This window comes from Amblyomma americanum, chromosome 4 (assembly GCF_052857255.1).
Source record: "Amblyomma americanum isolate KBUSLIRL-KWMA chromosome 4, ASM5285725v1, whole genome shotgun sequence".
In the NCBI taxonomy this organism is placed as follows: domain Eukaryota; kingdom Metazoa; phylum Arthropoda; class Arachnida; order Ixodida; family Ixodidae; genus Amblyomma; species Amblyomma americanum.
Window position 1 is genome coordinate 99,788,784 of NC_135500.1, and position 27,352 is coordinate 99,816,135.

General features: G+C 46.6%; 1 protein-coding gene across 32 annotated transcripts in view; it reads right to left on the bottom strand.

Moving 5' to 3' along the window:
• The window catches only part of LOC144128176 (mediator of RNA polymerase II transcription subunit 25-like), an 86,185-nt gene that overhangs the window by 11,287 nt on the left and 47,546 nt on the right, over positions 1-27,352 (bottom strand). For 2 of the 32 annotated variants that reach the window (XM_077661283.1, XM_077661281.1), the window contains exons 15-23: positions 25,532-25,546; positions 22,432-22,476; positions 20,577-20,597; positions 19,131-19,190; positions 14,446-14,535; positions 11,520-11,552; positions 9,575-9,637; positions 4,312-4,437; positions 1,097-1,327 (exon numbers count right to left, since the gene is read on the bottom strand). In XM_077661283.1, the coding sequence (XP_077517409.1) occupies positions 1,097-1,327; positions 4,312-4,437; positions 9,575-9,637; positions 11,520-11,552; positions 14,446-14,535; positions 19,131-19,190; positions 20,577-20,597; positions 22,432-22,476; positions 25,532-25,546 (684 nt within the window). Of the gene's footprint in view, positions 1-1,096; positions 1,328-4,311; positions 4,438-9,574; positions 9,638-11,519; positions 11,553-14,445; positions 14,536-19,130; positions 19,212-20,576; positions 20,598-22,431; positions 22,477-25,531; positions 25,547-27,352 lie in introns of all 32 variants that reach the window. The other 30 variants (XM_077661290.1, XM_077661289.1, XM_077661282.1 and 27 more) reach the window with 29 other exon arrangements.

The following is a 27,352-nucleotide window of genomic DNA, read 5'->3' on the forward strand; positions in this document are numbered from 1 at the left end:
ATTCCCAAGACGCCCAAACTGTGACCATCCACTCAAAAATAACTGGAATAATAACTGTATACCTGGGTAATCATATCTTACGAATGAAAATCCAGCACTTTCTCAGTATTTACCAGACGCCGCGGTTGCCGAGTGGTTATGGCGCTCGGCTGCCGGCCCGAAAGACGCGGGTTCGATCCCGGCCGCGGCGGTCGAATTTCGATGGAGGCGAAATTCTAGAGGCCCGTGTACTGTGCGATGTCAGTGCACGTTAAAGCATCCCAGGTGGTCGAAATTTCCGGAGCCCTCCACTACGGCATCTCTCATAGCCTCAGTCGCTTTGGGACGTTAAACCCCTATAAACCAAACCAATCAGTATTTCCAGACTTTCATTCAGTGTTGCAGTGAATTAAAATTATGTATCAGTGGATACACTGCAGTTATTTTCATGGCTCATGTGACCTAAACATTAACTACACGTCACAGCCAACGTGCGGTCCATGAAACCGAAAGTGAGAACATCCTTTTCACTGCTCTCACTCTTCTATTTTATGGCTGATGCTTTGCGTCAGTTTGTTGTTTAGCCCCAAGTTGGGGGCACCCACAGCCACAACCTTATCAACTGAATCCCATCCCTACCGGCCGGGGTCGTGGCTTGCGAGTGTTCAGGAGATGGAATCGCTATGCTGCACACTGTTACAGGCAGCCTGATCTTTGCAGTGGTAGCAACGGCTTCAAATGACCGGATGGCACCCTTCCACTGAGAACGTACCAGTTGCTTTAGTGTGTGCCAAGCTGATAACCGTTTGGAGGGAAAGCTTCTGAAAGTTTGCTTCATGTTCTCCCAATGGTTTGCTGCGGTTCCTGGACGACGTTCGCCTGAGTCTGCTGAGAATCCCAGCTTACAGCATTTCACGCTAAGTAGTTTTCAACAATACTTATACAACTGTGGGAACAAACAAATGCCTAAGTCTACAGCTTCAGTTCCAAATATCCACTCTTCAAGAACTATGGAAAGCTACTTCTAGGTATTTTGTACTAAATACAGACTCTATGCACGCATGTAAGTTGCACATGGAGGTGTGAACCAACACCACCAAGTCCACCGCGCACTGACCAGGTTCTGCTGGCGCTCAGCTTCCAGCTGAGAGAGCCTGTTGGCCTGCTGCTGGGAGACGGTGGCTGCCTGCGCCCCAGGGTGGCCAGGTGGTGGACCCTGGGGTGGAGGGGGACCCTGGGGTGGGGCCCCCAGGGGCCCGCCCCTGGGACCACCCACCCCGGCCATGGTTGGCGGCTGCGCATTGGGTGGCACCTGCTGCGGTGGTGCCTGCTGCTCGGGGGGCATCAGCTGCAAGGGGGGAAGGGCAGAGGAAAGAGGAGGGGATTAACAGGAGAACATACACCGGGAGAGAGGTAATCAAATGTTGCATCACTTATGGGGAAAGGTGCATCAAGTGCTTCTCCCGCCAGGAACACTAGCTGGTTTTACTCAAAGTAGAGCTGGCTGCCGAGTAACAAGCTGGGCAGTGGCACTTGCATGACTCATCGAGAATATACCGACGCAGGCCATCCTCTACATTAAGCACAAGTAAAGTACAGTGCACTATAGCATTAAAGGGAACATGCATGCACAAGGCTGCAGCCCCAAGCTACACAAGCAGAAGGAATCCGGAAGGATGCACGGCATGTATGCGGAGCACAATGGTGCGCATTTTGCTTTCGTAAGAGAAAACTGTTCCTTGTAACGAAGGCCATGCACTGCTGCATTCTATTTCATACTGTACAGCACTGCACAATTCTGCACAGAGAGGGCACCTGCTCTGAAACTACCAATAGTAGTGTAAAACACTGACCAAACAACAGAAATGATCAGGCAGCAGCTTTTTGGCACTGCTTTGCACGTTTCCCTTCAAGTGCCAAGATTTGGGAAAGCTGCACTTGTAGAAGCATTTAAAAGCATTTAAAGTAGAAGCATTTAAGCCAGCTCTCATTACCATCATCAGCACCTGCCCACTGCTGGACATAACTCATTTTGAGTGATCTACAGTGACCCGTCTTGCCACCCTATCACAGCTGAATTTAGGCCTACCTCCATTAACAATGCAGCCAATGGTACGCTCAGCAACATGGCAGAGAAAAGCATTCAAAAACCATCTGCAAGAGGCACAGTGACAGGCCTGAAGCAATGCAAAAGAAAGGAATGAATGTCGAATCCACGCTTTCTCAGCACTCTGAGCAGCACAACGTAACATTTGGGGGCTGCATAAAAGTGTCGGCACCACCGTGCAGTTGTTGCACTTTAAGAGGCTCCGCAGTGACAGCTTTAGTATGGTGCAGGTCAGACTGAGGGCATTAACCAGTGCCTGCATTACTCATGCCTACAATACAAAGATAACTCAGTTCGTTGCAAGCAAGGCTGACACCATGGGGTTAAAGAGACAAGCAGCAAGAAAAGCTTCAAAATTACAAGAAAGCCAAAGATAACCATGGCCAAGGAAATTCTGTGAAGAGCAATGTGACTTGTCCAGACGTTCTATGGATAAGTCTTTGTACATATAAGGGGACTCAATGCAGGAGGGCATTACAATCACAGCTGTGGACATGCTCCACGTGCAATGGTAGTACAGGCCCCTGTTTGCTTAATGTTAGTAACAAGGCTGGCTCTATGTGTTCCTCACCTTCAAATCGCAGCCTTCAGCGGAAACCCTTACTTGAAACCATGTGAATTTACGTTTTGAGCAAACCAGCTGTAAACACAGGTGCTCTGTGGAGCGATGCAGGCTTTGCAAGTAGACAACTTGCTCAAAGTCAAGCGCAATACGAGACAAAACACCTTGATGATGCAACGATGATGCAATGGCAGTAACCAGCAGTGATAAACCTAACTACTATGACTTTTCTTCATGAGGATGGGGGAAAAGTGATGGTCCGAGTTTAATAATAATAATAATAATTGGTTTTTGGGGGGAAAGGAAATGGCGCAGTATCTGTCTCATATATCGTTGGACACCTGAACCGCGCCGTAAGGAAAGGGTAAAGGAGGGAGTGAAACAAGAAAGGAAGAGAGAGGTGCCGTAGTGGAGGGCTCCGGAATAATTTCGACCACCTGGGGATCTTTAACGTGCACTGACATCGCACAGCACACGGGCGCCTTAGCGTTTTTCCTCCATAAAAACGCAGCCGCCGCGGTCGGGTTCGAACCCGGGAACTCCGGATCAGTAGTCGAGCGCCCTAACCACTGAGCCACCGCGGCAGGATGAGAAGGACTGGTAAAAGGGACACTGCTGCTAACAGCATGCGAGAAAGCGAGACGTGCTGCGAGTTCATAAGGGCAGTACGGTGAGAAGAAGCGGTACATCACCAGTGACGTGGCCAAGTGGGTCGCACTTTTGCTCGATAAGTTGCACCAGCACTTTGCCAATTTCGAGCCTGAGTCTACCCATGCTTTAGAGCTGCTTCGATGTATGGACCCAACGCATGTTTGTGCAACAGCACTGCTCACATGAAAGCAACTTGTGCAAATATACGCCACAAGTCAAAGTGAAAAATCACAGAATGCAACTCCCTGGACTAGAGAGGAAGAGCAACTGAAATGTACGACGATGATACGGTGTCTCTACCACAGCCTCTCAGTGCCGACAGTACTAGCATGCTATTACTGATTGTTTGCAACTCTTATGGCGTGGAATCACTTGTGTGACTGCAAGGTATGATGCTGCAGCAGTTGACAAAAGGCCAGAGAGTCCCTTGCCCCTTCTCCAACCGCCGCAGCCGGCTTATCTGAGGAGCCTCGGTTACCAACGCATGCTTGGATGCTCAGCGCCATTACCCAAGGTGGCAACGATGCCGCTGCTCTATATGACAGCTGTCACTATCATTGCTATGCTGTCACAGACAAATGGAGCACTTTGTCACTCTGCGTGCTGCAACATGGCGTAAAACTGCACTTCAACTGCTGTTTCAGGAAAAAATTTAGGAACATCTCTTTTTATACAGCAGGTCCGAATGATTTCTTTCTTGAAACAAAGTGGTTATGCTGTTTATATGATTAACAATGAACAACAATGGAAATGATACTCTTACACAGTTGAAGCACCAGCTGATGTTTACTTCCTCGTAACAAAAAAAAGTCCGCAATTTGTACAATAAATAAAAAAAAAGTGAATCTACTGTTACTTTCTAAAACCTGTTACTGTTTTTCTCTGTGCTTTGTTCCTACTCCCTCATTTCAAAGAGGTATGCAATGCACAGAAATGGGCACTGCTTGTATCTGCAGTTGGAAGGAACAGTATCGGACACACAGACATGACTGCTGCATAAAGAGGCTCAAACCTTAGGACCGTGTGACCGAACAACCTCCTGTGGGTGATGGCTGTTCGCTGCGGGTAGGTTGCGGGGGGCAAGGCCTTTTGAGAACTCAGCTCGGAGTATTCCTTGCACTGGTCTGGCAGGCTCGGGCTATAGGGAGGAAAGTGAGAACGCTTGCTCTGTGCAACAGCTGGAGGGTAGGAGGAGGAGGGGGTGGTGGTGGGGGAAGGTGCGGGGGAAGCAAGAAGCAGCACCACTGCTCCCCTAACCCTGCAGGGTTAGGGGGCCCCCACCCTCCTAATCCATCCTAACCCAGCCACCTGTGGCCAAAGTCTCTGCTCCTTCCGCTACACTGCGAGCACAAACATGTACAGTAAGTAACTTGTAAGGCCTCAAAAGATTGGTCTGATCACGAGGGATGTGCACATACAGCAGAGAGGACCTCTAGCTCATGTCCCTGACTTTGGTAAATATGCAAACAAGAGGAGAGCACTGTTACCATACACTGTGCTCAGCATTGTCACCAACGTGGGCATCATTTGTGAGCATATAGGTCAATCAACTCACATCCGCACGACCAAAGGCCATTCTGGCATGCAAATATGCAAACAGGGCACATTTCAAACACTGGGACCAAACTCCTCAGATGGCACTGGAAATGTGGGGTGATATGAGATGCACAGAAATTGAGGTTGGTCTCGAGCAGTTCATACTCCCAGGGATGCTCCCTTGGAAGGTCATGCAACAGTACTCAAACCTGGAGGTGGCATACTTTCAGGGCCCAAAAGATGAGTATAAGAGAGCTGAAACAGGAGAGACAGGTGGCAAGTCACTGCAGCTGGCTTTCTTCGCCAAGCCCTGCTGCTTACACATGCCAGGGTCGAGGGACCAGAGACGAGGGAAATGTGTGAGAGGAAGAAACTGGAGGCAAGCCTCAACACAGACAGGCATGGAATGAGAAGGGGATTAGGAGACAAGAAATGTTTGGCTGCACATGACGAGTTGGAAGGTGCACGGACAACCACAGCCTGACGAAAGCGTAGCATCACGCACAGAAAGCCTTTTCTCTTTCGTTTCTTTTCCAATGCAATGAATCTCCACTCCCAGCTGCAACAGCTCAACTTGCTATGTGTTGTCAGCATTTCTCTTGTATTGTTATACTTCCCCTTGTTCTTCACTGGCTGAAGCAGTGCTATGCCGTTGCTATTGCTGGGCTTGAGCGAATAAGAAACAGCGAATGTGAGGTGAATGAGTTCACTTCAGCCACAGATAAAAAACAACAAATACAAAAATGCAATGAAATTGGTGTTCTAGTCGTAACAATACGCTGGCCCAGCTAACATTTGCAGAGAACTGCTGCGAGAAAAAGGCTCGGCCATCAGGAAGTGCATGCAAGCCTTTCATCTGAATGTTTGGGTAATGTAAGGATTACATGGCCAATACACTCACAAGTACATGGGCCAACAGAATCATGGTACACCATACTTGATGCCCTTGCGCAGGCATTCTGCCCCTCAAATTGAGCCTTCACATGGCCCTCCAACGGTTGATTGCATTGAACAAGCCCAACCATCTGCAAAAATGTTCTGTTACAAATGCAGCACATCCATGCTCAACTGTTTGCTGCATGCACATTTTTGATGACACAAACCTTGTCCAGAGCTTGCGCCACTCATCACAAAAAAAAAAAAAAATGGCAGCACAGGCAATTATTTTGTGCTGTGAGTAGTCAGTAACTTTACCTTTTAGGATGGTAACCTGAGTGCTAGCAAGAGTTTTAGTGAGAGCAGCTAAAAGCCCATTACCTGCGTTTAGTGTCATAGTAGTAGTAATAGTCGGCATAACCGGAGGGTGGCGGCCACAGTAACTAACTGGAGGGTGTTTACTGTGGGAGGAGGAGGGTAATGAGAAGAGCGGAGAAATGCGCAACTGGTGGGTTGCTGCCGTAAGAACCATGGCAAGAAGAGTATAGCGAGAGCAGAGGAATGCGACATGCTCCATCTACTGTGGTGGTGCCTGCAAAACACGCAGCCCAAGGAGAGGCTCAGTGGTGGTGGCGCCACATGCCTCGAAAGGAGTGCTTGTTAAAGAATGGCTCTGTGTGGAAGACTAAAAGATGTGCTCAATAACTACACATATATGTATGTCACTCTCAAATTCTTTAACTGGATATATTGCAAAATGAAAATACCGCAGCAACTGTTGTTGAACCTCGTGTGACAAAACAGTAGCCGTCCTGCGAGTTTTTCTTTTGTAGTGATTGCTACATTATGGTAGCATTTCGAACCTTCAGCGTGGCGGCGCCGTGGCGGTGGCGGCGTCGTCACCCTGTAGCTGCGCCACCACACTGTCACATGGTTGGTCACGTGGTGCGGAGCAGCTGCCGGCGCTGTGGTACCGTGGCTGATCACGTGGTTGGTCACGTGACCAAGTTCCACTCAGCCAGCTGTAGCTATGGCATCACTCCAGGTTTAATCAAAGCTAAACCACCGCCAATCTTTTTTAACAGCAACCAGCTGAATACCGATAAAAAAAAAATCCTAAAAAAAAATGTGGCCACAAAATACTGCCACTACGGATGGAAATGCCAACAAGCAGGGCTCCCTAGACTGTTCACAAACACTGCCTCGATAGACAAAAATTCAACAAACAGCCAGTGCCTGAATGGAAATGTGGCCATGATTTTGCACATGTCCATGTGATGCGTGTGTCAAATGTGCAGTAAGCCGACTCACAAGTGCTCGAGAACCACAATTCCCGCACTAGCTGCGACCACTTGTTCATGCCATGTGGTAAGCCGAGACTTGCAAGAACAGTGCGCGGACTTTAAGATGCAATTATACGCACAATGTGCTGGAACAAGAATTAGGCAAAGAGCACAGTAAACAAAGGTAAAGTGGAAAGGCATTTCAGACATGGCATTCAGAAGTCAAGAATCTAATTCAGTTTCCTGGCACATATTATACGCCGTAAAACATGGCTCTCCACGTGCACTAAAAGTTGCAATGCCAATAGCCCAGCAACTCTGCTGACAAAGATTAAAGCTCCAGACGGAAAAGCACGACGAATGAAGTGCGGAACACACGGCACTGCTGTCACGTACAAAACTGAAAGCAGTTCACAAATGTGCTGCTCGGTGCGGCCTCATGAATGTGCATAGCTTTTTATTTACAAAAAGAAATAAGTGGCAGGAGAGCTCTTTAAAGCATCTACACGACTTAGCAAAGCTAAACATGCTTTCATCCACAGACTTAGTAGCTGTGCTAACAAAAAAAAAAAAGAAAGAAGAAGCATTAGAAAAAAAAAGTACTGAAAGAAAAAAAAAAGCACCTTGTGAACATCGAAAGCCAGAAAAGAAACACAGCAACGGATATTGTGAGTGAAGATGCGGTGAATGAAGTGTCTCAGTGGTGCGCGTGTTCTGGGCATGGGTGCTCTGAGCGGGCCCTGCGCTCTCGGCCTGCGCGTTGTGCCTCGGGCGTTCTTGCGTCGTTCTCGCCTTGGACCACATAACATCTTTGGCGGCGGTGTGGATTTTCCGCTCAGCACACCATGCAGCTTCGGAGTGATTGTCGGACAGGGTCTACCACCATGACTCCACCCAGCGAGTCAAAGAGGCCCATAGCCACTCCTTCCGTAGTTATGGCTCCTCCTCGTGACCCCAGCACCTTTTCCGGCACTGATGGCACGGATGTGGAAGACTGGCTTAGCCTGTACGAACACGTCAGCACCTATAACAGGTGGGGTCCTACATTAATGCTCGAAAATGTCATATTTTACGCCAATGGCACGGCACGACTGCGGTATGAGACCCACGAAGAAGACCTAACAAGCTGGGACACCTTCAAGGAGAATTTGAGGACGCTATTCGGTAGGCCTTATGACCGGCAGCTCGCCGCCAAGAAACAGCTTGCGTCTCGAGCCCAATCTTTGACAGAAAGCTACGTGGCCTACATTCAGGACATCTTGGCTCTTTGCCACAAGGTCGACGCTGCCATGAATGAGACAGACAAGGTGGCCCACGTGCTCAAAGGCATTGCAGATGATGCTTTCAACTTGCTTGTTTGTAAAGACTGTGCCACCATTGACTCCATGATTAAAGAGTGCCCGTCGATTTGAGCAAGTGAAAGGCCGCCCTATTCCGCAGCTGTTTTTCCCGCCTTCCTAACACAGCCACGACATCTTCCTGTGAGGACTAAGAGATCTCCATCTCGCGCGCCCTCGGACGCTACTCCCGACACCGATTCGGTCACGCGGATCGTCCGACGTGAACTGGAGGCCCTCGCACCTGTCATATCGCCACCGTATGTCCTTGATACGACGCTGCCCGTCGTGTTTCTTATTCAGGCCGTCATGAAGCAAGAACTGGCAAACATTGATCTTTCTCCGCAGGTGTGTTCCATTGGCCGCCCAGCTACTATTTCACGCCCCGTTACCACAATCCAGCGGAATGGCGCACGGCTGACGACAGACCCATCTGCTTTCACTGCTCCCGCGTTGGACATATCTCTCGACATTGCCGCAGCTCTGTCTTCACCTTCCCGCGGTGGCTTCTCCAACTACCGACCTGACCCTCAGCGCTGCTTCTCATCCCCCTCCCAGACCGACCAGTCTGAACCCTCTTTCCGCAATTCCCGCTCTCCGTCACACCACGGCTGTCGCTCACTGCTCACCGCAGTCGCCCCCCTGTCTTTTGGCAGCTGCACCCCAAGTCCGCTCTATTTTGAAAAACTGGCTGATGCAGCCCCCTGAGGTGACGCTGCATCAGTGACCCCGACAAGAAATCCTCTACTGGCCACCCAACTGAACTTAAATGGACGCCGCAGTCGACGGTTTTCCTGTACGCACCCTCATTCCTGTGCGTGTGTGTGTTTTCCTCTGCGCTGCCCTGTGGCGCCCTCTCTCACGTAACAATACCATCACTTATCAATTAAAGCAATAAATTTTCAAGAAAGATGTGGCTGTAAGACAGGTACCATTGGAGCAGATTTTGCTGGAGAAACCGCATGGTGTCAAGGAGGCACCAACCGAACAGGCGCTAGCGCAAGCAAGCACCCCAGGACCAAACTGCGGATGTACATCGAAAGCCGAACGAGCTGTGGCACACAGGTGTGCATAACATAAACTGACAAGAGATGAGAAGAAGGTAGGAGGAAAGCAGGCAGGCAGCAAGAGATGGCTGCAGTGGGCCCTGCAACTGTAGCCACTACAAAGCGGGGTTAGGCAGGGATAGAGCATGGTAAGCGCAAACAAGCAACCAAACAAACAAGCAAAAAAAGGTGTGTACCGTCTTTGCCAAAATGTTGTTGCCGGGCCACATGGCAGCAGAGTACTGCTGCCCTGGTGCTGCCTAAAATAAAAGAAGAGAAAGCAAACAAAGGAGAAAAAATAGAGAAGGAGAACAAAACATATGGCACACAGAACTGAACACAAAAGCAAACAAACAAGAATGCAAGCAAACAAATAACAAATATAAAAAACCACTACAAGGCCTATCTGGTTAACCACAAAGCTGAAAAAACAAAACAACAAAACAATGCATCAGAAAAAAATGCCTGTTGTGGAAGATTTTCCGAAATTCTCTTCATCCGCATAACTGTCGTCGCTCATGAGAGAAGACCGTGAGTTTGAAAAGCCTCCTGTCTGATGCCTTCAAGCCACATGTAAGCATACACAAATGAACAACTTCGGCAACATGATCAACTGAACTAGTGCAAAGCTATTTTTCCTTGGTGCCTTGCATGGTTTTAAGTGCCAGGCTATATGACACTATTACAGACCAGCTGTTTAAAATAACTGCAGTTCAACCCTAGTAGTACTGGAAACTCCAACTTATAAATAAAACGGGTAAAAAAAAAAAGATTGTGATACCAGTGAAGACCACACAACACTGTTTTTTTAATAATCTTTTCTCTCTCTCTCTTGTCAGCACTGGAACTTTGACTGCACGAAATCTTCAAGCACTGCACACAACAGACTTAAAAAAGCACAGCAAAACCAAGCCTGACCTAGCTTTCACAGACAGTGGTGACAATGTGGCAGGAAGTGAAATCTATCGGCCTGACGAGCACTCTCACAAACCCAGAAGTGAGCACTTTGCTCATGCGTTAACAGAGGTGCTCTGCACTCAGAGAATAGGTACGCCACAAAGCCTAAATGTCTTTAAAGAATTTGAAAGCTGCACTGCGTCCAACTGAAAAATATGCAGTATTGTGGGAAGCTCTACTGCAGATGCCAACTTGCCAGAGGTCTAATTCACACAATGCAGTTTCCATGTACAATTCCTTGGGCAAATAATGACAGACCACAATGGAAACGCATGACAGGCAATGACGTGGCCAACTGCAGGCCAAATTCATACAAGAACATTCATGGACAAGCATTCCCAGATATCCTAACAAAAAACCAGTCCTGTGAATTAAACCCCTGGCAAGTTTCAACTCCATTCTTGCTTCCATGACAGTGCACATTTAAGTGAGACTGGGGAATCCATTTCAGCAAATGAGCTGCTTTAAGGTAATTAAGCTGTTCAAGACTAACTTTCTTCAGCATCAGAATGGCAAATGCCGCTCTTACATGCAACGCATTTTAAAACAGAATGATTCAGCAGAGTGCAAGAAATTAGGTGAGCCTCGATGCATGTAATATAATGTCTAGTCACGGATATATAGATAACACCTGAAACCCCATCGCATTCATTTTTAATAGGTGTTGCATACTGCTCTGAAATAAAAACGAAATTCTAATTAATGTAAAGCATAGCAGCCAAGTAGGATAGCTTGCTCAGACAGGAAGAAAGGAAAAATAAAGCAGCTATTAAGCAGCCACAACAAGAATGGCCAGAAATTGTGGAACATGTACAAACATGGCCGGATGACAGCACAAGGTATGCTGTGGATGGATTTCTGAACAACACGCTCTAGTAATAACGACCGGGAAGCAATATGATGGCAGAGGACATCCTATGTTGGCCCAGAGGGTGAATCCCAAAGGTGCAAAAAAGAACAAGTGAGTGGCAGGAGAGGAAAGCATAAATCTCAAGTTAATGTCTGACATGTGAGGAGGACAGGGCAAATTTTACAAATACTTTTCTGGAAAGTAGCTGTGCTTTCAACCCATAACGTCAAGGAGGCAGCCCAAGCGAACCTCTTCCATTCCCTGACTCGATAGCCCAGTCTATGTGCACTGAAGAAGTGCTACGTGTGTGTGTGCATAGTTAATTGCATACTCACTTGCTCATGCAAGCACACACAGTATTGCGGTGTCTGTTGAGGAAAGAAGACATCCTGCTCAAAACAAGATGCTTAACACCACAACAGTCACACAAGCAGCTGAAGGGCACAACAAAGTTCCCCTTCTGGAGCTAAGGGTAACAAGTTAGGCAATTTCTAGATAGAGCTTCATGCTCTCCCAAATCCCTGTGAAAAAAAAATGGCCACCCTGGACTGAACAAGAATTCCACACTCAGGTGAGTGTCAAGCCTTAAGATTTCCAAGCACCATTCACCACATGAATACTGCTTGCCAGTGTGCAGCAGTCCCTCCATAGAAAATGAAAACCTCCTCAGTCTCTTTTTTTTTCATTAGTGAAGGCAGAGTGACAGTTTCAGAAAATCCAGTGAATTACAAGCTAACGGATGTCCCCAGGTTCCGAAGTGCGCTGCACTCCCTTAATGATACAATCTGTTGGTAGCTGAAAAAGCTGTAGTACCTGCAGCTGCCACCTCTTGGCAGCTGCAGGTACACCTGTGAGCCACTGGATGCTGCGGCTAAAGAAATACCTTCCCAGCGATTGCCCCTGCGAATAGTCAGATTACCATCCCTTCCCCCCTCATTTTGTTGTCCCATGCCCTCCTTAGAAGCCCCTGTATTCTAAACATGTCTACCGTCTTCTTCGTCAGATATGATTCTTTCTCTCCATTTTCCTGTTCTTCTAAGCTCATTAGAACAACACTGATAATCTAATCTCGTGCCTAAGCGGCTAAGTAAACAATGCACACTTCGTCACCACGTGGCCCTTCTGTGTGGGTGTTTACAAAGACATAGATTATCTATATACCATATTTACACAATTGTAAGTCGACCTATTTTTTTTTAATTTAAAAATCCGAAGAAGGGGGTTGACTTACAGTCGAAAAATCGAAAACAAAGCATGGCACCATAAATAAAGGCCCCACAAATGAGATATCAGGGATGCTACAGCGTGGTTGCATTTTTTCTGCGCGGCTCCATCGCATCGCTCTTGATGCTGGCCTTGAGCAGCTGCTATGTCAACTCCCTCCCCATGTGCGGCGGCCGATGGCAGCCGTTCATAAGCAGAAAACCAGCACCCCCACTCCCCATCTTCCCCACACATGGCTGCAGATTGTGGCCGCCGATAAGCGGTGGTAACCGGACAATGCTATTGCGTTCTACTCTAAAAGGGGAAGCTTAAGCGTCCTCAAAGTTTTTTTTTTTTTTACTTTAAACTGCACATTCAGCACTCAAGGAAGTGTCGATAGTTGATGGAAGGGCTGCCGTTCCAATCACGTGGCTGCACCGCCTTTCGGTACGGCAGCGGTGCCGGGGAGTGTCGGTAGCTGACGGAAGAGCCGACTGAACTCACGCATAGTTTCTCTTTAGCTCTGACGCATTTGACGACTGCCAGCTGCGTTTTACAAGTTTTTAATGTAGTGCTTCGTCAATCACCATTTATACTCCGGGTGAGGTAAGCGTCCGGCGCTCGTTCATGGCTACATTCAAGATGGCTCTCATTCTTTACGCCGAAGAAACGAACTGCGCACCAGGCCACAAATTTGACGTTCACAACGGGTGATACAGGTGTGGCAGCTGCAGCGAGGCAAAATTTTAGCTGTTCCACGCGATGTCGTTCGTTGCGGGACGAGGTTAGAACGACGAGCTGTGGGACCACAGCAGCGATTACGACGGCAGCGCTAGTGAGGATGATGGCACAAGTGTGGACGAGTAGTCCAGTGACTAATACATTTTCGTTTTGGAATGTGCCCACGGGCACGCCCGTGCGCGGCAGCCAACAGCGGCTGGCGGTAAGTGGGGACTGCCGGATAATGCTATCGTGTTCTACTATTAAGGCCAAGCTTAAGCGACCTCTAAGTTTTCTTTTTATTATTTCCTGAGATGCGATATTGGGGGGTCGACTTGCATTCGAGTTGACTTACAGTTGCGTAAATACGGCAAGTTACACAGGTAAGCTCTGCAATGCACACTTAAAATCGGGTCGTCACACAAGCTCTAGAACGCACTTCTACATTAAAATATGGCACCACCTGCTAACCTGCATGACAAATGCAAAATTAGAAAAGCCAAAGCAAAGAGACTCAACAGCAGGATGCACACACTGCAAGGGAAACAGATAGCCGTGCTTTTATGAGTTCTTCTTCTTAACACTTCTTGGTCTACACTTAAGAGAAGAAAAAACAAAGTAATCCATGAATAAGTTTTCTTTTTCTTCAACGTTGTTGACTGAAGCTGAGGATAATGGACATAACGTGTTAATGTATGCATGCGTATGCATGCATCTGGGGTGTGCTAGTGTGTAAGTGCACGAACATATGGGCTCAGAAACAAACATGCAGACACGCACGCAGCAACAAAAAAAAACTTGCACATGTAAGGTTTCTCTAAAATTATGTGGAGTACAGCTTTACAAATATCTCGCAATCTGCACGAACAAAACCAATGTGATGTGATGTAAATGCCAGCCATTTCATGAAGCAGGTAGTGTATTTAGCATTTTGCCATAACTAAACTCCAAAACACTGTGCTGTTCATGGTCACTAACAAATTTTAATTTGTTACGAACTTCCCCAAGAGAAGAAAGCGTAAACTGTACAGTCTGTTGGTCAGAGCAACATTCTGAAAAGAAGGAAACTGTAGCAACGGTCAGGTGTTGAAAGCAGAAGAAGCAGTGTGCACATTCTGTGTAATGAAAGCGGAACACCGCGGAAAAAAAAAGAAAAACTAACGTTTTACAAACAGCCAGCTACGGCTAAAAATAGATAACATGCAACTGACACGGCTTGCTAATGAGGGGGAAATATTGAGCGAAAGCTAGGCAGAGCTGAAATGCAGACCGTGAAACCGCAGAGAAAGTCTGTGCCCCAACCAAGTCCCCGAGTGAAGAGCAATGATGGCCGCTCACCTGTGCCATGCCCATGGTGGTGTTGGGAATGGATCCAGCCATGTTCATGCCACCAGTTGTCGCCATGCTGCCGCCAGACATTATCTGCTGCTGCACAGAAGGCAAGGTGAGGACTCCATCACTGAACAGCCACCATGTGAGAAAAAGGCTCGAGTGAGCACCTCTGCAGCACTTAGTAAGAAAAAAAAAAATTATGGGCGTGTGGCCCATGAAAACTAAAGTCCTCTCATATTCTCTACACTCAAGTAACACTAAAAAAATATCAACACGCTCCTTTGCTTTTTTCATCTTTCTTGGCTTTTTTAAAAATTTCTTTCTAGTTCGTTCTTTCTAATTCATACATTTCCACCAATGCACAGCATTATTGTTTTCTGTTTCACAGCACATGATGAGTTACCAAGGATGTGTTTTTATGATGCGACAAGTTTCTTTTCAAAGGATCACAACTAAACAAGGGGGATTCCGTGAAGTTCAGGATTGATAGGATTGGTATGCATGGGTTATCTGACAAGTTTTTTGCAAAATGACTGTGGCCGACAGCTGTGAGCATTCCGACCAGAAACTGCTGCCAAGGGTACATGTTTATTACTGCCACCAAATTCTTAATTTCACTCGGGGGCACAGGTTCACTTCACAGAAACCCACTTTAGAATATGTCTGCCTGCCTGGTGGTCACCCCTGCAATATGACAGTATTCCAGAAGTGCTTAAGGAAATCAAACAGTGAATCAAAATACTTCGCAATCTTTTTTGCTATTTCAAAAGCCTGAATATTTGTGTGCACCTGGGCAATGGTGCAGAGAGAAATGCATGTTTTCTGCTGCGCACTGCTCTGGGAATGCCAACAGCCTCCATTGTAACCACAACAAATAAGCAAGTAGGGCATAGCCATCTAGTCTTCGCTCAGCTGACACCACGGATATTTGTATATACAGCCTGGGTGCCTGCTCAGCAATGATCCTTCGCAAGTTGTTAGGTTCAGTACCCTAGGCTGACTCGTCTAAGGACGACACTATGCTAAATGCGTTCCCTGGTTTTAAAACAGCTCCGTAGTTCTCCACAGTGGTCAAGTGCTCAAGGTGAAAACTAAACCAGCAGACTAAACAAAGAAGGCACATGCTTTTCACTCCAGAAAAAACCAGTTGAAAGCAGCAAATGTGCTAGCCACTGGTTAGTTGAAATTACGGTTCTTTTTTTATTCCAAGTGAACTGAAAAAGAGAATGCACATAAACGCACAAAGAAACCCAGACCTACTCCCAATTGGCACTGCCTGTTGGCACTGAGGGCAATTAAATAATCAAAAATAAATACATATAACATTCTTGTCCAAGCTCCAACAGAGGTGCTGCAGATCCCTGAGCCAGCTGCAATGAGCACATGGCATTTAATGTAACCAGAGTGTGTGTGTGTGTGTGTGCTCCCTCAGTCTTTCCCACTAAAAAAATCACAGCAGCACAGCAAGGTGTAAAACTGTCCGCGATGTTGCCAACACTCGCATGCAAGCCATCAGTGCCCGGATGGAAACAGGCAAAGGAAAAACACCAGTGGGTAAGGATAAGGCCCCATGCACACAGGGCCTTGCACTGCTGGGAAGAATGGAGGTTTCTGCAGTCACTCCATCACAAATCTGCTAATTTCACGCACAACCATTCGGCGCATGTGCACCTCTCCTCACTAATCACGCGCGCAACCTGTGCGCATTTCTTATTGTGTAAATAGATTGTGCATATTACCTCTCCCCCTATCCCCTCACCTCTTTCATTTCATTTCTCCATTCTGCCTGCTATCCTTTATTTCCGCTGCTTCAGCTCAGGTGCTTCAGTATGGATGGCAGATGCCAGGGCTAGCAAAAATCTTTTCCTTCCTTTTTATTATTATTTTACTAAACCACTACTCTCCTTCTCCACCTCCTCTGCCTTCCCCGCGCTCCACTGGTTAAAAACAAACCACCTGCTTGTAGCATGCCTGCGCAGTCTGTGCTGCGACATGTACAAGTGGCAGCTGCAAGCGCATGCCTGCCACTCTATATGCACAGTTGGTGCCCCACGAGGCCAAGTTGGGCCTGCAGTGTTCACACACACACGTTTTCAACTACTGCAAGAACCTGCGTATATTATGGACCCGCATATAATACGAGGTGTAATTTGGGGATAGCAAAAACGGGAAAAAAAAGTTTTCATCTGCGTATAACGTAAGGAAGGGCAGTCACCTCGAAGATGCTCCGGCACTCACAGAAACCGAACGCTCTCCGATTATTTGTGTATGCCGGCGCATCGGACAACGCGAGCGGCAGGTACAGAGGCGCCGTGCTCGCGCCCACTCGCGTCCTGCGCCGTGAGTATGCGCAGGCTGGTTCCAGCATACACGGTGGCGCGCGCGCTTTGGAAATGGCCGTTGGAGTTTTGGTGATCGTCATCGCCGGGTGTTCCGGTACTAGTGTTGACGGTAACGCGTTACTTCTTCCGGTCACTTAGTAATGTACTTGTTACCATTTCGGAACTGTGACTGCTAACATACTTAGGTTAACATTTTGCGGTAAAGTGAGGTGTCACGTTACTAGTTACTTTTTATTCTAATTGTCCCCCTCCACCTCTTTTTCAGAAAAAAAAAAAATCTCCGAAAGTGATGTTGCAAATAACCAAAATCTAAAGGTGCTCTCGACGACAGTTGTTGCACGTCAGAAAACACCTGCCCATGACGACGTGCCCCAACTGAAAAAATAAAGACAGATGATACCCATAAAGCACGAAACACGTGCACGAACACGCTTTCACACACTTGCCTTCACCTACCTCCCCTTCCCAAACCACTCACATGCACAACTCTCTAAAGAGTGGAAGCATACCGAGCATTTTGGAAGATCACATTTCTCAGAATTACTCTTCATTTGCTGAGAGTTCAGCAATGTTTTCTTTGTGAAGTTAGAATTGAAGATGAAATGTCATTTTGTGTTTAACATTGCATTCAGAAAATGAGTTCACCATGTACCACAGTCAAAAGTCATCACATGTAACTCTATAGGCAACTTTAGGCTGCTCTAACACTGCTAAGATTCTGCCCATTTGTGCAAATTATTCTCGTTAAATCAAGATTTCAGGTAAAATCCTTGTTTGGGCTAGAAGTTTTACGCGAAATATGAGCTTTATAAAATTGTTATAGCCAATTCTTGCAGCAAAGAAGCACTAATTAAAATTTATGGGCATGGAGTAACGGAAAAGTAACGTGCGGTACTTTTTTGCGGTAGCGGTAACGATAACGTGTTAAATTTTTTTGTAGCTAACGTAGGGCGGTAACGTGTTCCTTTTTTTTTCAGCGTAACGAGTAATGTATTTGGTTACTTTTTTTCGATAACGCCTACAGTACTGACCGGTACCGTCGAGCGTGTTAGATATCTTGCATTTCCTGAAATAACAACCGGCGAGCTCCTCAGGAATGCCGACCCAAATGTCCGCGACCCGAATGCACAGCGTGGTTGGAGAGGACCGTGTCCGACGGCAGTAACTGCGGGTTCTCACTACCTCACACAGACAATGCAGCAGCGCTTGACACGGTGCCGATCCTTTCAGCAGCTACGATTACTTCCTTTTTAAAAGCAGTCGAGTGCTGCTTTCGCGGTCCGGATGTCATGCGAGGTGCGATCGTCCTGGGCGCTGCGATATCAGGTCAGCGCAGTGAAGTGGCATCGAAATCAAAACTACCGACCTACACCACCGCAATATAGCGCCTTCACTCGCTGGAAGCGGGATGGTGATGGCGCTCGATAATAGACTTTTAGCAGAGCGGGTTTGTACATTTGCTCCGCTCAGCAAGCAAGTGGGAGCGCTTCTGCGGATGCGTGAAACGCTCAGACGGGTGTGTGCGAGCGGCACGGCTTCTTAGTGCTGATCCCAGCTGAGCCAAGGGGAGAGCTGGGTGGTGCAACGAGTGGGCCTCGCCAAACCTGCTGGTCTCGCATGGACTTTGACAGAGAATTGTTTGGATCTGCATATAAATTTGATATTCTAAAATTTGGAAGAAAACCTCGTATTAGATGCAGGTTTTTACGGTAGTTCTTTTCTTTTTGTGTAGCAGACGAATCGTCGCACCCTTCTCAGGGGTGCCACATGTCGTAAAAAAAAAACCAGATTCCTAATCAAAGGGAAAGGGAGACAAGGAGGCCACAAATGCACCCCAGGGTCCCAATTCCACAATCCACCATGCAACACACTGTCAGAGGACGCAGTTTTGAGGAGTGTCACCTGAAGTCTTGTGCACCACAGGCTGTCTGAGAAAAGCTGTGACATTGGCAACTAGCGCAAAAAAACGCAAGAAACAACGCAAAAGGCTTCGACAGGATACAGCGATAGTCCTTCGGAAACCATCCTTGTCCTATGCGTTTTCACGCGGATAACAATGTCGCAGCTATTCGACAAGCACCAACTAGCACAACTTTCGTCTTTAGCTTTGCTTGGGAAAGCCACACATATTCCACATAATATGTAACACAGAAAGTGTTCTCCAGAGTGCCGGCGCAATTACTCAAGTTTGTGCCACGGCTTGTGCAAAAGCAAGAGATTTGGAACAAGGTGAAAAGAGAGAGAAAACTAAAGGCATGCTTCAGCACGCACAAACCCCATGGAGCACACAGTGCATGTCCTTGCAAGAGACTGCCCCAACGACAAAATAAAACAAGCAGTGTTCTCTACCTCTGGCATGAATGTGTTTCCAGTAGTGTAACTTGGACTGAGCGTTGGAAACGGTTGGTTCTGCAGAGAGATAAGTACGCGCTCATTTATTTATTTTTTTATTACACAAGCCTGTACCATCCGAAGGCACTATAGCAGGGGGAAAAAGCAAATGTATGTATGCAGGTAAGGACAAAAAAATAACCAATCAAGCGCACAAAAGGAAGAGGTCAGTATAGGTGCTGAAAACCTTTTGCATTTTGGTGCACACTTTCAAGCGAGAAGGTAGAAAAATAACCAGGTTGCAGTGCAGAAGCTGTTATGCACTCTCTTGTCTTTTACCTTTCGAAATATGTGACAGCATAAACAATCAGTAAATCACAAAGGTTTAGAGCAATGCTAAGCCCATCGGACTGCCTTACAGCATGTGACTACAGCGACCCGACCTCTCTCAGTAAATTCGTTTCACAAAAGGTATGGTGAAACAGGGTAAAATAAGGTGCATTAACAAAAAAGCAACCTGCAATCACAGTTTTAAGCTTCTTCCCTTGCCAACCGAACAAGAAAAGAAGGTATCACAAAGGAGAGGCCGTCCTGAAAGATGAAAATGGCCATTTTTACAGCACATTGTTGCCAAACCTGTATGGATTGTTTTGAAAATCTAGGCTTCCAGTTAAATTTTTCTTTCTTTCAATCTGCCCGCTAAAGTAAAGCCCAAGCCCATTCCAAGGCCTGTAAGGTTTAAATAAAATGAATAAACATCTGCAAAGCACATTCCCCCCCCCTTCTTTTTAAACAATGGAGCGTTAAAATTTGTAAAACACATAAAGCACATTTGGTAAAGTATTTGGAAAAACTATGCTTTTAAATTTCATAAAACATCACTCCGTGTGTTTGCACTCCAAAGCTGCTGAACAGAAAACTAGCAGTATGTCAAGTTATTAGTTCTTCCAGATGTTCAGCAGAGCATCATGAATGGGTACTACAGTCGAACCCAGATACATCGAACTCGAAGAGGTTGCGAAATAGTTTGCTACATCAATATTCTATGTACAAAAAAATGGCAATAGACAAGCTTATCTGTAACCTAGTATGCAAAAATGCCAGTGATGCAGTGCCATGCTGGCACTGCACTGCTCGCAAGGCATTTGTTAGACCTAACTTGTTTTGTATCGAAGCCGCAGCGCGTAGTGCTTTGGAACTAGCCAGTTACCAATATACCTGTTATCACTATACTACACATACCATAACCGCTCATTAAAATTAAGGTACACCTGGTTTCCACGATGCCTTTGGCTGAAAAAGCCAGTGAACCACAAAACATACATTTACACAATTCTTCGCAGAATTGCTGAAAGCTAGCGACCCTGTCCATGGTCACCTTCTGTACGGCCCCTTACTACCAGACGTGCCACCGCCACCAGTACCGTGACAAAAAAGTAGAAGAACCACCATCAATGGACTCACCACCTCGGAGAACATGTACGCCTGGAAAGTTAAAAGCAGTGTTGGCGAAAACATCTACTGGAGCGACACATCACACTAGTCTAAATGTGAGGCCCACGGAAACGAGTAATCAGCCTATGTCCACTGCTGCTATCGGTAGGAAAAGAGTGAAAAACACAGAAAGGTCCTTGCAACCTGGTAATCTGAAAATTGCTGACCGAGTGTTCTGTCTACATGTCTGACACCCCACACATTGTGGCGAGCAATTAAGTGCTCAGCTATGGTGCACTTAACACGAATGTGCATGCAGAAATAATACCAGTGCTTGCGTTAAATAAACTGCCACTGCAAATGATAACTTCAGCCGAAATCGCAAAACAAAAAAAATCTCGGGAACGCAGTGGACCCAACAACAAAGCAAATGGGTCCGAAAGCAACACAACTCTCGGCCTTTGCAAAAATATTTCGTTGCTTGTCCTCACACGGAATGGATACAGTGCCACTGAGTTGCAATGTATAAAGGGTTTCCAAGCAGTTTTCAACTCCCACAGATTCAAGGACATTATGAACAGTGGTATCAAATCAGAGGAGGATGACAATGATAGCAGTCCAATAAAGGAAAATGTCAATAATGTGTACAACGCTTTGCACATCGCAGAAGCTTAACACGGATGCCTGTCAGCGTTATGCTTCCCGTTCATGAAGCAGGTCTTAATGCAGCTCTCATTGTAAGCATATTTTCCTTTGCGTCAGCAATTCAAAACTCCGTCTGTGGACATCTTAAACTATAGACACAAACAATTTTTTTCTTTACTGCACTCCCAACAACCCTTTGCAAAAGCATTTTTATATGTAAGAGCCTTCTCAAGTGGTCCTGAGTTGAAAGAAACCATTGAATGGCAGTTATTTTCACTATTCATACTGATATTTCAGATCACCAAACATACTGAGAAGAAGAATGGAAGGAGACAGGCAAGTAAATAATTGCTAGAGTTTCTCTCACATAAAGATATGCAATCCCATCAGTTCTGTTAGTGCTACTGCAGTACTGTGACTAGTGGCCGCAAGCAAAGCCAACAAAAAACATATCTAGAGCTTTTGAGGTTATTTTCACATGGAGTGGAGGCTTAGGTCAGGTGTAAATCCCAGTGTGACCATTTGTGCAGCAGATGCACATAATTCTTCTCGCAGCCGCAAGCCAGTCAACTTCCGTGTAAAAACTATCCACCCCAGTAAGGGAAAAATTATGCTCATCGTCCAACCAAGATGAAAAAAGCATTCTTGCTTTTTTCAACAACTTACAACTTTGTGTAATGCCTTCACTACATACTGCGGAGCTTGCATTTTTCTCATGACAATCTGAAATAATTTCCTCCATGTGCAGCTCTTACTGATTTGGTTTGCACCCAAGCCCTGTGTGAAGGGGTTGTAATCTGAAGTTTATTCTGTTCAAAAGCATCTGGAGTTTGCATTCACCCAGGATGTTTAGTGAGAGCAGTTGTTTGCAAACCAGGCCAGAGAAAAGTGAGCACAGCCAGTTGACCATACTGGTGCTGCCATCTGCCCATTCAAGCAAAAATATACCCAGCCCTGCTGTGCCTCTCCGTAGCACTTGGTTACATCTTTCTCTGACAGATGGCAACACTGGTAAGGTCTGCCGACTGCAGTCATTTTTCATCTGCACTGGCTGAACCAGGCTAATGCCAATAGCAAGTATGTGTGTGTAAAAATACATGCATAGAGGTGAGTGCGCACTGGCCCCATGGCCTACAATCTGTTTATTCTCTAATCGGTACCACCTGTGACAGTTTTAACCACACCCCTTTTTCCCCCTACCATCACAAAGAAACACAAAGAAACATTTTGAAGAATTTACCTGGTAAACTGGGGCTGGTGTTACGCACATTGGTGGTGCTGTACCCTGGTTTTCATTTTTTTTTGTAAAAGTCAAAAGGCAAAATACTTTGGGTTCAATGTTAGTTGCACATTCTGAATAAGCCGAAATCAAAAATATAGGTCAACAAAAGAAAAGAAGGAATTGCATTAGAGAAAGACAGCTACAGGAAATAAAAGTATCAAGGCTAAATGACGGTTCACTTCAGGCTGACGCTTAAGAAACCATCAAAGCCCCACTTTTGTCTGAAAAAATTCTGCAGTAAACAACCACCATGGTCTAAAGGTTTTACAGTCGACGACCGATTTTTCTGACTCTCTAGGGACCGCGAAAACTACCGAAAAATCTGGCAGTCCGGAAAATCAACTTTCACCAAAAAAACCACGACCTTATAACCAATATGCCGGAGGAAGGCATCAGTTGTGTTCTTGTGCCTCTTTTGTCCTTGTTCTTTTCGCGCCGTCCTGACATCATCCAGAAGCTATGCACCAACTAGCCCAAATCAAAGTACTTCTTGAGCACCAGTTGTATTGCTCACATTCTAAAGCTCCTCATGACTAAATTTTGCTGCGCAACATGTGCACGGACGAGGACGGCGACCGCTTTCATGAGCTCGGCCTGGCTGTGCTACCCGCGGCATGTCGCCGATGAACGCACGGGTTGGGACAAAGTCTAAATGGGAAAGCGAACATGCCGCTGTGGGAACTGCGCTGCGCCCACAGTACGATGGGCCTGGAAAGAGAACATGAAGATGGCGAAACAATAAGAACCGAGAAACAGCTGAAGCTAGCGCTCCATCGGCGTTGGCCTTCGTCATTAGGCCTAGCAACTAGAGCCGAAATTGGCATCGTATCCGGCGATGGGGAACTTGCGCCAAGTTTGCGGTGCCGATTGCAGCGCCATAACGCACTGCCTAGCGAGAAGAGCCAGCAGTTTTGGGTAGTACTCTTAGTACTTTTCCGCGCCACCTTCAGGCGCTTACTGGCGTGAGCCTCCGCGCTCTGTCGAAGGCGCACGTGCCGTGCGTCAGCTATCTGGGCTACGCCGAGAGAACCTAGGCAATGAATGCTGTCAGCAAAACGCGGGTATCTAATCGCGTAGAATGTGTTCTCGCGTTTGCGGCGGCCCAAGCAGCTGACAAAAGCAGTTTTGAGTCACCGAATGGAACAATTGCAGTGCCACCTTGGCAGCGCAGGTTCCCCATATGTGCTCTGCGGTGGCGTCTTGCCTGTCATCGAAATGCCAGTTGTTTACGGTTTTACGATAGAAAAGTCAGGGTTGTGGTGTGTTTTGCCGCGGGTACGCTGACCTGGCTTTGAAATGCACCGCCATTTCCTCCCGCGCTCGCCGTTTCCGTGGAGCTGTACGCCTTCCACGCGCTTCACTGCTACCTCTTTCGTACCCAGGACGAAAGATTCGGCACAGATGAGTCCCGTGAACGCTTACTACTGTTCAAGTTCGTGCGGCGGAAGACATTCAAAAACAGTACGAATTCAAAACCATGCAGACGAAATGTACCGACTCAATCGGGTAGAATTTCAGCATGCGAAGTTAAAAAGCTTCCTTTAAGCTTGAATTTAGTTTTGTTTGATCAAGTTTTCAATCTCTCCCGCAGTTTGAATTAATGAGGTTCCACTGTACGCATTACCGTATTTACTCGCGTAATAAACTCACTCGCATATTGAACCCGCCCCCCCGACTTTTGTCGGTCAGAATTTACTTCTTTTTTTCAGCCTTTAGGTTTTTGTAGCTGGTTCCTCAGTTTTTTCGCCGTCCACAGCGCAGACCTTGGCAGCGCGCCAAGATGCTCCCGGCTGCCGATAACATCACTTGTTTATCTTTTCAGAGCTCCTGCCAGAAGGGGGGGGAGGGGGGCACAGCGCACCAAGATGCTGCTTGCCACCGATAACACCACCACTCATCCATTTTTTGAGGAGAGCTCCTGCCAGAGGGGTGGCGAAAGGGGGAGCGCGGCGCGCTCGGCGAACTTTGCAGAGCGCCAAGACGTTGTATGCTGTAAGTTAAGGCACAGTCATTCGCATTACGCACTCATCACCATCCTGTGTGTTTTTTTTAACCTTGCGTAAAAAACGTGCGCCTGACTTTCAGGGCCGGTGTTCAGCACGTTCGCGTTATCTCGACGCGAATGGCTGGCGCCGCCGGCTGCCACGAAATTGCCAGATCGCGTCGAAGTGAACGATGCTTTGGCAGCAGCGGCACCAACACAAACCCGTCTGACCGCGTGCTTTTGTTGATGACTGGAGGGACGGATGGAGATATATAAAATCTCGACCCTTCCAAAAAAATCTGTTGGAAACTTTTTTTTTTCCCGCGTAATGAACCCTCCCCCCAAACTGATGTCAACTTTTCTGGAAGAAAAGTGGGTTCATTACGCGAGTAAATACGGTATATGGCGGCTTGGGTATTAGTGGCGAGTGCAAACAAGGTCTGAAAAATCGAGCAGTCAGCTCCGGTGCGTCTGAAATTTCAAGCGCTCTTATACATTAGCTCTATGGGCCATGTCACGGTGCCACGAAAAAGTCCGAATAATCAAGAATGCCCGAAAAATCAGGTGTCCGAATTTTCGGTCGTCGACTGTATATAAAGTGCTGTGTATTTTACCCACGCAGCTGAGGAGCCTGTGTTTATAAGTACTACAGGAAAAGCAAAGAATTCAGATGCTGCTATTCCCATGCCTTACCCAGTCAATGTTTTTTGGTGTGTGCACTAAAGTCACCTGGGCATAGCTCCTAAGGCCTGCACACTTCTCTAACAAGTGCAAGCCTCGAAACACCATTATCAAAAATCCACTCACTAGCAAGGCCCTTAAATTCACTAAATAAGACTGCTTGATGCGTATGGCAAACACTGTTGCATTTCTAATTCTTTGCACCTCTCCACAACATTCAAGGAACCAAGGGTATGGCGATTTAATCAAGCCAAACACTCACGACACACGTGTGGCACTCGGGTGGGAAATTGAGCGAGAGACCGCCCTGATTTGGCCAACATAAGCTGGGTGCATTTGAGCACCCCTGTGGGGCCTACCCTGAGCTACACCCGAGATGTAAAACGCACTTACTGGTTCCCAGTGCACCTGTAACGAGTTTAGGGTCAGGTGGGAAGAGGGAGGGGCAGAGAGAAAAACCATTGTTGACAAGCCTCAGCGGATTCCCAGAAAACATGGCAAAGCGTAGTAGTACTAACCCACACGGTCTGAAAAAGAACTGGGCACAACTAGAACCTGAATTTCATGGTGCGTGCCCGAACCTAGCAGAATGGGCAAGCTCACCCAATTACAGCCGGCAATGAAAGTACTGCACGCAGGGTTATTCACAAGAGCAGTGAAAGATAAAACTATCAGCAGGGTTAATACCTAACTGCATATTATCAGCAGCAGACAAAATCAAATTGACAGTCCTGAACAAATTGACAATCTCTGAGGTTATCTGGGAAAGCTGAATACACAGCTAAATATGTAATCACTACCTGCACCTGACACCAGTGCACCTAGTGTCAATGCTAAAATGGTTTTAACACTCAGTACCCGAGGGTACTGAGCATGATTTCCTGTCTTCCTACACACACAAGCAAAAAGCAAATGCGTTGCACTGCCCTGTCACTCAATCCATGGTTTCTACCTTCGAGCGACACCAAGTGGGAGGGAGGAAGTTTTTGCTTTTTGCCTTTTCTTCCCCAGCATGCAAAAGCCTCAGAGTTTCATCTCGAGACATGCACCATCAGGGCTTTGCATCCACACGCTGAGTCCCAAAAGATTCTAGCCGGAAGCAAGCACAGCCTAGTGCAGACATAATGCAGCCATTGCTTTCGTACTTAGGTACGTCTACAAAATTGCATCCCCAAAGGGTCCCTCACAAGCTATTAATTGTCCACCTAGGTAAAAAAAATAAATTATCTACACCTTGCTGCTGCCTCCTTATGGTTGAGGTTGCTACTGGCTACCTACAATAAAGGCACTAACCTAGCAATTAATCAATTAATCCCCTCCCCCCTTTATGAAACACTGTACTCATGGACAGCTTTTTGTAGCTTCCATAACGCAGCTGTTAAATTGCTGTCATGTATAAACGCACGAAATTCTGCAAAAATAGGCCAATAAGCAATCTTTAGCAATGGTACTTTCGAATCTACAATGGTCCCATATAAAAATCCTGTCCAGAGTTCATGCACTCACAGCAAATAATGTCCTGTCATGAGCGCTCACCAACACAGGCAAAAAAAAAAAAGAAGAAACAGCAGGATAAAAATCTTCCTCCCACAAGACAGTTAAAGTCAGTGCTTTGTACCTGAAACCACGCACTCAAATTTGACTGCAAAAAGAGTAACACATCACAAAATCATCAAACAAGCCACGGTTTAATGTGTCTTGGTGCTGCTACACATTTTGCATGGAAAAACCAACAGCGGCAAGTCCTTAGCCAAGTTGTGCAATTTTCTGTTTTTCTCTCTCTGCTACTACTCGTGGATGGTCAGCCAATAGTGTTTCTTCTAGGTTCCCCCACTTTTTCCAAGCTGCTAGTTACATACATATTACAAGTGCCATCCCCGAAAAAACCTGAAAGCTATTTATGTATGCTTTGCCCCCTACCGACATGATAGGTACTTTTAGAATGTGTGAAATTAAAGAATCAGACTGCCCAGTATATACAGAAAAGCACCACCGTTGTGCTCACGGAGCAAAGCGCTTCCCTAACTTCCCCCACAAGCTGCAAAAAAGCAGTCCCAAATATCAGTTCCGTTCACAACAGTAATGGCATTCTAAAGCATTCCTTCCCACTTCTCGTCAGTGATGCCTGTTCATAGATCGGTGAGCATATTGGACTCTCAGCTAGAGTAGAAGCCTGCTATAGTAAATTCGGATATAGTAAAAACTTGGACACAG